The sequence below is a fragment of the Bidens hawaiensis genome, unplaced genomic scaffold (assembly GCF_021521415.1).
Source record: "Bidens hawaiensis isolate Kalapana, Puna unplaced genomic scaffold, B.hawaiensis_p1.1 tig00021379_1, whole genome shotgun sequence".
Classification (NCBI taxonomy): Eukaryota; Viridiplantae; Streptophyta; class Magnoliopsida; order Asterales; family Asteraceae; genus Bidens; species Bidens hawaiensis.
The window spans coordinates 57,587-68,924 of record NW_027493321.1 but is presented as its reverse complement, the minus strand read 5'-3'; the positions used below and the strand labels follow the sequence as shown (position 1 = coordinate 68,924).

At 38.5% G+C, this 11,338-nt stretch overlaps 1 protein-coding gene across 1 annotated transcript; it reads left to right on the top strand.

The window, feature by feature from the left end:
• The first annotated feature begins 600 nt into the window (after positions 1-600).
• Positions 601-9,792, top strand: LOC143563427 (MLO-like protein 9). Its single transcript, XM_077050966.1, has 15 exons — positions 601-782; positions 1,041-1,098; positions 1,195-1,409; positions 1,484-1,600; positions 1,720-1,780; positions 1,874-1,962; positions 2,061-2,135; positions 2,230-2,318; positions 2,418-2,467; positions 2,713-2,753; positions 3,008-3,181; positions 3,270-3,305; positions 3,409-3,476; positions 3,555-3,615; positions 9,370-9,792. Exons 1-15 carry the CDS (start codon positions 651-653, stop codon positions 9,790-9,792), a joined length of 1,689 nt encoding a protein of 562 aa, XP_076907081.1. The 5' UTR covers positions 601-650.
• Positions 9,793-11,338: the final 1,546 nt, after the last annotated feature.

Sequence of the window (11,338 nt, the reverse complement as noted above, 5' to 3'; positions counted from 1 at the left end):
AGCGGCTAATAGTGACAAACAGTACTAGAGGGTGCTCCTCCTCGTACTGTTGTCGGTGAGCTGTCACCCTGTGATTGGTTCATGGGCTGTTCTGGTCAAATCGTCTGTTCTGCCCATACCTTAGTAGGTATAGTACAAAAGATCTTCCAGAAGCATACGGACTAGCTCATTTAGGCGGGAGTATTCCCGCCTTGCTCATTCCTTCATGTGACTACTGAAGTAGCTAGTGCCTTGTGCGTGTAGCCTTGCTATTAGTGCGGGTAGCCTTCCCTGATGGCTTGTATCCGCAACTGCGGGAACAGGCGGGGTACTTCACTATTGGGAGGCTTTCCCTGCGGGTACAGCTGGCGTACTGCGCGTAAGGTTCTCTGAGCATGGTGGGTCCTGCGGGAGCAGTTGGTCATTGCGCAGACGTCCCTGTTCAAGGTGAGTCTTGCGGGTCCAACTGGGCTCTGCTGGAACCTACCTCTTCATGAGACCCACCCAATATGAGACCCACCATTATTATATATATATAATAATGGTGGGTCTCATATATAACCCTGCCACCCAATATGAGACCCACCATTATTATATATATATATATATATCTTAATATCTATAACCCATGTACCAAAAACCTTAGTTTTTTTATTATTTTGTTGGAAAATATGGCTGGAGATAGTACAAGTGAAGCTGTACGGCAACTTGATCAAACTCCTACATGGGCAGTTGCTGGTGTCTGTGCGGTTATTATTATTGTTTCCATTGCTTTAGAGAAAGTTTTACATAGAGTTGGAAAGGTGATTGCTTTTCTATAATTAGTGTTGATTTTTGTTAATTTTGACAGTTTGGGTACTAATTTTGTTTGGATTTGAATCTTTTTTTTTTTTTAAATTTGCTATTTTTAGGTTAGACATGAGCTTGATTCTGCTTTTTATTGTTGACCCTTAAAATAGGATGCTTAGAGTTTAATAAAGATTCAATTTTTATTAGTTTTTTTGTAATTCTTGAAGAATCTAGAAATTTGAGGTTACTGAAACAATGTTATTTTCAATCAGTTTTTTACAGACAAGCATAAGAGAGCTTTGTATGAAGCTTTGGAGAAAGTCAAAGCTGGTAAACTAAAGTCAACATCAATATTCAAAATATTGCATTTGTTATTTTTCCAAGAATTGGTTTTTATTTCTAACTATTATTATTTGGAATGTGTAGAGTTGATGATCCTAGGGTTTATCTCACTAATATTGACTTTTAGTCAATATTACATTGCAAAAATATGCATCCTGGTTGATGTTGCGGATACAATGTTGCCATGTGCTAAGAATCATAAACCCGAGAAAGAAGAAAAAGGGGGCCACCGGTTGCTTCTATGGTATGAGGAAAACCGTAGAATTCTCGCTGGTGCCTCTGAGTCAACCTGCAAGAAGGTAATTTACTTGGTCAAAGTTGGATAGTTGAATGTTGTATTGAAGTTATAACTTATAGCTCTTATTTTTTACAGGGGAAGGTACCGATTATAACTGTGGACGGGCTGCATCAGTTGCACATACTCATATTCTTTTTAGCGGTTGTACACGTTGTATACACCGTTATCACAATGGCTCTCGGGAGGTTTAAGGTACATTACATTTGCTAGAATTTTGCCACTTTTTTTGTCCATTTTATAAACAATTAGTGAGTTATATATGATTGATTATAAACATATGTTTAATGTTATTTGTTTTCCTTAATTTGCAGATCCGTGGCTGGAAGCAGTGGGAGGGGGAGCCTTTATCCCCCGACTACGAATTTTCCAATGGTAATTTTATTTTACTGACTTTTTAATAAATGAAGGAAATATCATTATTGTTGACTTCAGTAATAATCTTTAAATATTTCATGGAAATTACAGATCCTTCACGGTTCAGGCTTACTCATGAGACATCTTTCGTAAGAGCACATACGAGTTTTTGGACACGGATCCCAGTCTTCTTTTACATTGTGAGGCCCATTGGGCTGCATACTGGGCTATAAAATACATAGTAGGTTTTATTTTATGTGTTTTTCTAATTGAAGTTTTTTTATTTTTTTTCATCTAGGGATGCTTCTTCCGTCAATTTTTTAGGTCCGTTAGTAAGTCAGATTATATGACATTGCGAAACGGATTCATAAATGTGAGACTTTTGTTTTATTTTTCTTTGAACGTAATCATTAATTTATTTATTTACTGTTTTAGTTTACAGATTATTGTTTTATGTATTCTTTCAGCTTCATTTAGCTCCAGGAACTAAATTCAACTTCCAAAAGTATATAAAACGTTCTCTAGAGGATGATTTTCAAGTTGTCGTGGGAGTTAGGTACATAAACATTTTGTCACCCGTAACGTTAATAATAATTTTCATTAAAAACTTTATGTCTGTATTTTCTGTAACGTTTTATAATTTTGAATATTTCAGTCCTGTGCTCTGGGCATCATTTGTCATCTTTTTGCTTCTAAATGTTAATGGTAAGTCATTAACACTTTCCGAGTCAGACCTGATACTTTTTCTACATGTAATTTATATGGACTTTGTGTACCATATTTTTTCTTTTTTTAGGTAATCCGTTTTATATGTTAGTAGGTTAAATGTAATTATCAAGAAACTTCAAACGATGTTTAGAACATATATTTTTTGATATCAAAAGTGAAGTATAATCTGCTTGACACAGAAAAAAGTCAATGTCAACTTCTAAAACTCATATTTCTTGCAGGCTGGCAGACATTGTTTTGGGCATCGTTAGCTCCGTTAGTCGTAAGTGACATGCTTCCACTTGTTTAAAGTATATTTGAAAAGGGAAAGATGACCACCCGTAAAACTAGGGGTGTCAAACATGTCGGGTTGGTGGGTCAACATTTTAACTAAACTGATTTACCGGTCAACTTGTTTGATTAAGCAGGTTAACCAGGTCAGCCTGAACATGACCCGTTTATTACGCAGGCTACACTCAACAACCCAAAACCTAATTCTTTTTCGCGTCATGACCCACGATCTGTATTTCCGTGTAGATTATATTAGCTGTCGGAACACAACTTCAAGGCATTTTAACAAAAATGGCTCTCGAGATAACCGAAAGACATGCAGTGGTTCAAGGGATTCCTCTCGTGCAAGCCTCTGATAAACACTTTTGGTTCTCAAAACCACGCCTCATGCTTCATCTCATACACTTTGCTCTATTTCAGGTACTTAATGATAATTAATTAATAATATATTTATTTATTTATTTATGCATGTCATGTTATTAACCCTGTTTTATACTTGTGTTCACAGAATGCTTTCCAGTTAACCTACTTCTTTTGGATTTGGGTAATGAAACTGTTTTATTATTATTAAAATTTTTCAGTTTCTTAATTATATTTGGAGTTTTTATGTAGTAATGCGATACTGATTTATTTTTGTGGTTGAACAGTATGAGTATAGCATCAATTCTTGCTTCCATGATAATATGAGACTTGTGATAGGCAAACTTGTTCTTGGGTAAGCATTTGGTCAATGGTCAACTTGTGATGGTCAACTGTGGACTGCTTGTTGACTTCTGTTTGTGGTTTAATGCAGGGTTGGAGTTTTAATCTTGTGCAGCTATATAACTCTTCCTCTATACGCGCTTCTGTCACAGGTTAGGCAACGAGTCAATTTGAATTGTAGTTTATTCATAGTTGTTGAATGATGAACTTTAACTAAAAAAACTGTCGGAACAGTTACTGATAGAAACATGTTGTGGTCGGTAAAGAGTTATAGTGACACATATACTAATAGTGGCCATTTGATGTTTTGAACCATTTTCTGATTGTTTTATTAAAAAGGAAAACATATCAGTCAACTAAAGGCCACAACTTATATTTTTCACCCACAATTTTTTAAGGTGAGAAATAAGATTTTTTCCTAGTTTCAAGGTTTAAAAAGGCGGAAACGAGCCTCAAGGCGTTTTCCGTCAGACTCTCGAGGCGTACCGAGGCGTAAGCCTCGAAACATTATTAAAAAGTATTAAAAATATATATATAATCTATAAAAATCGCACTTTAACATAAAATAAACATTATGAATATTCAATCAATCAATCAATCAATCAATCATGCCCAGTAAAATCCCACCGACAGCAAAGCTATAAGTAGGGTCTGGGGAGGGTGGGATGTAGGCACACCGTACCTCTATCCAAAGGAATAAAGAGGTGGCTTCCAGAGAGACCCTCGGCTCTAAGTACATGTGTATGAAGCAAAATAAATGAAATCAAAGTTTTAACAGTTATATAAAAACTACTACTAATTATAATAATATTAATAATAAGATCACAGTTTAACAGCTACATAAAAGCTAATAATAATTATAATAATAATAATAACATATGTAAGGGAAATACCATTATGGTATGTGACCTAAATAAGTTAAGTCTAAGCCCTAAGGTATTCAATTCTCTCTAAAAATCCTTAACTTTAATTCTACTTCTCCACAAATTCCTATCCTAAACCATGTCCTCGGAGAGGTTTAGGTCTATCAAATCATGCCTAATCCTCTCATCCCAAGTCAATTTCGGTCGTCCTCTACCCCTCCTCCCCTCTATAGTAATGTTTTCTACGGATCTAACAGGATTCGTCGTCTGTCTTCTCTTTACATGTCCAAACCATCTCAATCTCCACTCTCTTATCTTGTCTGCTATGTTCGCCACCCCTAATCTCTCGCGAAACACAACATTTCTTATTCGGTCTAGCCTTGTGTGCCCACACATCCAACGTAGCATTCTCATCTGCTACCTCCATCTTCCGCACTTGTGCCTTCTTGATGGCCCAACAATCTGTTCCATATAGAATTGCAGGTCTAACTGCCACCCTATAGAATTTACCCTTTAGTTTAATCGGGAAACTCTTGTCGCACAACATACCTGTGGCTGCTTTCCATCTACACCATCCTACCTGAACTCGGTGGGTCACATCACTGTCTAATTCCCCATCGCTCTGTACAAATGATCCTAAATACTTGAACTTCGTTACCTGCGGGACCACCTGCCCTTCAATTGTGATCTGTGCGTCTTCATTGTCGTTTATCCCACTAAAATCACAGTGGAGGTACTCCGTCTTAGATCGGCTAATCTTTAAACCTTTTGTCTCTAAGGTTGTTTGCCACTCCTCAAGCCTCATGTTTAGATCTTGTTTTTTCTCAGCAAGTAACACAATATCGTCTGCGAACATCATGCACCACGGGAGTCCCCTGAATCGACTTTGACAACTCATCCAAGACTACTGCAAAAAGAAACGGGCTCAACGCTGACCCCTGGTGAAGACCTACCTCTACAGGAAAGAAATCAGTATCCCCCACTGGCGCACGGACACTTGTTTCACTCCTGGTATACGTATCCATAATTATCTCTATGTATTTCTTGGGCACTCTTCTACCCTCCAAGCACTCCCAGAGCACCTGTCGTGGCACACTGTCGTAGGCCTTTTCTAGGTCAATAAACACCATATGTAGATCACGCTTCTTCTCCCTATACTTTTCCATTAATCTTCTTATAAGGTGTATTGCCTCTGTGGTGGAACGCCCCGGCATGAAGCCAAATTAGTTGATCGTAACCTGAGTTTCTCGTCTAAGTCTAACCTCAATCACTCTTTCCCATAGCTTCATAGTATGACTTAGTAGTTTGATTCCTCGGTAGTTACCACAACATTGGGCGTCTCCTTTGTTCTTATAGATAGGAACTACAACGCTGCTTCTCCACTGGTCTGGCATCTTACCTGATTTGAGAATACTATTGAACAGAGTAGTTAACCACATGACTCCTTCCTCCCACAGACACTTCCACACCTCGATGGGTATGTTGTCTGGGCCAACCGCCTTAGACCTTCCCATCCTCCTAAGTGCATCCTTCACCTCTTCTCGTGTGATCCGTCGGCAGTAGCAGTTATTCGATTGTTGTCGTTGAAAGTTTGTGTTGTCATGTTTTTGGTAAGCTCTCCCATTGTTAAAAAGATTGTGGAAGTAGGTTTGCCATCTTAGCTTGATGTCCTGCTCCTTGACCAGTACATGCCCATCTGTATCCTTTATGAACTTCACCGGTCCTAGATGTTGCCTTCTACGCTCCGTGGCTTTGGCAATCTTAAACATAGCATGTTCCCCCTCTTTTGTTTCTAGACTTTCATACATCCGTTTAAAGGCCGCCTTCTTTGCTTCCGCCACTGCCTTCTTCGCCTCTATCTTGGCCGTTTTGTAGTTGTCCCTCAATTCCACTCGCTCCTCCTCATTCGTGCACCTCATTAGCTCCCTAAAACATCCTTGTTTGTCCCTTATCTTGTCTTGCACTGCGTCATTCCACCACCAAGACTCCTTATGCCCACTTGTCTTTCCTGTTGTGACCCCGAGAGTCTCCTTTGCTACTTGGATGATCTTTGTCTCCATAGCTTCCCATATATTAGTTGAGTCCCCATTTAGTCGAGCCCGCGTATGCAGTATGAGTTTATCCTTAAACAGTAGGAGATTTTCGTCCTTCAAATTTCCCCATCGAATTCTCGGTGTACCTTTCTTCTCTCGAACAGTCAGCTTATTTCTGAAGGCTATATCTGTCACTAGTAGTCGATGTTGAGTCACAACTGCCTCCCCAGGTATGACTTTGCAGTCCCTCCACCAACGTCGGTCTCCTTGCCTCATCAAAAGGTAGTCAATTTGCGTGTCGCGTCCGCCACTGCTAAAAGTGATTAAATGAGAATCTTGTTTCCTAAAATAAGAATTTATAATACCTAGGTCATGTGCCACCGCAAACTCTAGAAGATCTGTTCCGGTCTCATTCCTATCACCAAAACCGAAACCCCCATGTACGGCTTGAAAACCATCGTTAGCCTTACCAATGTGTCCATTAAAATCACCTCCTATGCAAATCCTCTCCCCCTAGGTATGCCCCCTACCACTGCGTCTAGGCAATCCCAAAATTCTCTCTTTTCCTGATCCCCTAGGCCTACATGAGGCGCGTAGGCGGAGACTACTGCCACTACTTCCTCTCCTAGTACTAATTTCAACACCATAATCCTGTCATTATGTCTTATCACCTCCACCACACTAGTGTGTATTTCCTTAGCCACTAGAAACCCGACTCCATTTCTAGCTCCATCAGACCCCGAGTACCACAACTTATACCCATTACACTCAGCCCCTCTATGTCCTTTCCACTTAGTCTCCTGGAGGCATGCTATCTGAACCCTACGTCTTTTAAGCACATCTACCAATTCTAGCAACTTACCATTTAATGTTCCTACATTCCAAGAAGCCAAACGCAATATATGCTCCCTATCTTTACTCTTTCCTACACCCCTCGTTTCAGGACATGGTCTCAAGTAATAGTCATGGTTCCTACGCTCTATGGTTGCAACTAATCACACAAACACAAGCAATAGAACACCAAATCAATAATAATAATAATAATAATAATAATAGTAACAGAAACTAATAATAATAATAATAATAGTGTGTAGCAATAACAATAATAGTCAAGAGATCTTAAAATGAAAATAAACTCCAAAGATCCGGATCACGTATGTTCTAATGATAATAATAATAATACTAATAATAATAATAACAGTGAGAAAGGAACGAGTATACCGTGAAGATGATGAAGGCGGATACAGCTCAACGGCAGCCAGGTTTCAAGAAGCTCACTCTTTTGCTTTGGGACCCCCAACGGCAGCAAAAATAATAATAATTGCGCACACAAAAATAATAATAATAATAATAATACCAACAATGATAATAATAATAATAATAATAATAATAATAATAATACCCACAATAATAATAATAATAATGCTACAAGTTACAGATCTGGTTTATTCAATATTAACAAAAAAACGAAAATTAATAAAAAATCTTAATTAAACAGATTTTCGGAGAAAACAATAAAAAATAAATTAAAAGATCAATAATAAAACTGTTTAAAAAAAATCTAAAATTGGCTGCAAAATGGGTGTATGTACACTGTACAGTATGTGAAATTTTGTCTACAATCAAAGTGGTTTTAGGGGGAAAACGAAAATCAAACCTTTCTGATATGGAGGAGCACAACGGTGGAGAAGAGTGACGGTGGTGGAGCACGGTGGTGGAGGAGAGTGACGGTGGTGGAGCACGGCGACGGAGGATGGTGGTGAAGGAGAGTGACGGGTGGTGGAGCACGGCGGCGACGGAGGATGACGGTGGAGGCGGATCTTGTAGCAGATCGCTTGAAAGTCAATGTTAGATGACGGTGGATGACGGAGGATGACGGTGGCGACGAAGGATGACGGTGGCGACGAAGGAGGATGACGGTTACGAGGAGACAACCGGAGGCTATTTGAAAATTGATCGAGAGTCATCCGTAGTACGTGTCTAGTCGATGACAGTGAATCGATTGCAAATACCTTGGAAGAAAGAAGATTAATATAAAACAAACATCATAAACATTATGAATATTGTAAAACCTTATTTAGTAATAAAACAAACATAATAAAAATGTTTAACCACTAATTTAATATAAAACAAACATCATAAAGTAGTTTTTTTTTGTTGTGTCTGTGTTGCTGTTGCTTGGTGTCGTGAAAGGAGGCACACCAATTAAACCCTAACCATTATACAGTTAAACGATGATGCTTTTTAAGTCCACTAGCAGTAAATGTTGGGCTGGCCCACTAATTAAGTTCACTAAGCACTAAAATGGGTAAAAAAATGCCCGGAAAATAATATTTTTTGCATATTTCCGTATTTCACAACTTCTAGTGAGGCTTAAGCCTCAACGCCTCGCCTCGAAGCCTCACCGCGTCAGACCGCCTCGCAAAGGTCGAGGCATAGGTTTCAGTAAACCCTAATGAGGCTAAGCCTCTTATGCGTTTTTCCACCGAGGCTGCCGAGGCGTAAGCCTCGAGGCGCGCCTCAGAAAGCCTTTTTAAACCATGCCTAGTTTATATATATATATATATATATATATATATATATATATATATATATATATTAATAAAAAAATAGTTTTTCTATCCCTTTTTTTTTAATTTCTCGGCCAGTTCCAAACTGGAAACTGGACTGTGAAACCGAGTTTTTCAAGGCCGTAAGTTCCATAATATATAACCCATTGAAAAAAAAAACCAAACTGTTTAAACTGAGCTTATGGAGCCAAGCCATCCAGCTCCGTTTAGAATCTTCAAAAACCGTTGTTACTGTTATCGGTTCACCCCAAAATTCACATCAAAACTGGCAGGCCATGAACTTCCCTAGCTTTTTAAAAGCCAAAAAAACCATACAAGTGACATTTTCCATGTCTAAAGATTGAATTATTGTAACGAATGCTTTAATCACGTTCATTTTATTTGTATATGATATGTTCAAACTAGACATGCAATGTATTAATGTGACGGTTTACGTGTAGATGGGTTCAAACATGAAGAAATCCATCTTTGACGAACAGACCGCTAAGGCCATAAAGCAATGGCGAATGGGAGTGAAGAAGAAACAGAAATTAGGCGGAAGGTCACCGGGCCGGTCCACAGCAAACAACAGTCTTACCGGCAGCCCGGTTCACTCGATGGCATCAACCGTGTTCCCGACAGCTGGAGCCATGCTCCACCGGTTCAAGACAACCGGTTACTCCACACGTTCTAATTACACATATGATGACACGGATGCATCAGATATTGAAGCGGAACCACTGACTCCCAGATCTTCTAGTCAACGCTTGCTTGATGTAAGGGTTGATTATCACAGTGATAACGAGATTAGTGAGCTGCATGAGTCGACTCAGCATGATGAGGATGAGTTTTCGTTTTCTAAGCCTGCCCCACCAAAGGAATAGTTTGGAAAACTGTCGAGGCGTAGGGTGGGTGGGTTAATTCATTATTATTTTGTGTATTATTATGTCAAAATTAATGCGAATTTATGGAATATACGATTTTATTAGATGTACAATGTTTTAAAGGAGAAAGAGCAACGAGTATTTGCGAAGGGGTGATGGGAAATGCAAATCGTTCTACATGCATGGGAGAGTTTGTTGCTTCATACACTTTTAAGCATATATCTTTCTTTTTTTTTTAAGCACCAACGAAAAGAAATATATTATCACAACAATATTACAGAAAGAAAAAACAAACTGTAACAAGCAAGATACTAGTTAGAAGTCAAACGAAACAGAAACAAGCCTCCTAAAAACAAGTACCTCAACCCGCTTACACCTTAAAACCACACCAATCATCCCACGAAACCATTCCACCAGATCTATTCTTGACCCAAAGATAGCTAAGAGCCTTAATGTCTCCCATCAAATTTATCACTGAGACCATCTTGCCATTAAAGACCATATCGTTTCTTGCTTTTCATAAGCACCAAAATGAAACGAGACATATAGCATGAAACGTCTTTGTCTTCTTCCTCGGAAACTTTACGTATTTATAAATGGCCAAAAGATCTCTAATAGAATATGCGAAAATACTTGGGATTTTACACCATAGAAATATCGCTTGCCAAACAGATTGAGCTAACCCACATGTAACGAAACAATGCTCCACTGTTTCCTCCAAATCCCCACGACCCGGGCACAAAACGGAGTTCGTGCCAATATTTCTTTTAGCCAACTCAGTCAAAACGGACAATCTTTCTAACTCAGATCTCCAAGCCAAAATACACACCTTATTTGGAACCCAGTTATTCCAACCGAACTTGTAACTAGGAGGGAAATAAGTCAACTCGATTAACTTATTCTTAAGACTAGCAACTGAAAATTCCCCTGAAGCACCTAAAGTCCATCAAGTTTTGTCAATTCCAACCTCCAAAAAAACATTTTACATTTTGAAGAATATATTACATAATTTGATGATGTTAAAAGTATAAAATATTACCCTGAGATATCTATATGTTCATAGAATAAGCTTCTCATCCGTACCAAAAATCAATAAAAACGTGTATCAATACCCGAACCTATTTTTTTTGGTATGCTACAGGTACTGATATCGGTACAGGCAATATTTCATAACCGGATTGGATACCAAACCAGTCGGGCAACCGGTTCACCGGTTAGACCGGCCGAATGGCTTTTGCTTAAAAATGTTGGAAAAAGCTTTTTTCAAAAAAAAAATTAATAGAAAAACCGGTTCAAGTGTAGAGAACCGGACCGGTCATTGGGTTTGTTGGTCCGGTCTCAACAACATTGGGTACGGGTTTAATAAAGTTTTACAAACTCAAACGTTTTATATAAGGGAAAATTCCCAAAATTTATATTTTCTAAAACAAGTTTAAAGTTTTAGGTATCATTTAAAAAGAATTTCAGAAATATGTATTTTAAACTAGTCGTGACGACCAGTAGTTTACAAAACTGGTCGGGATGACTATTTAGACTAAGAAAATGT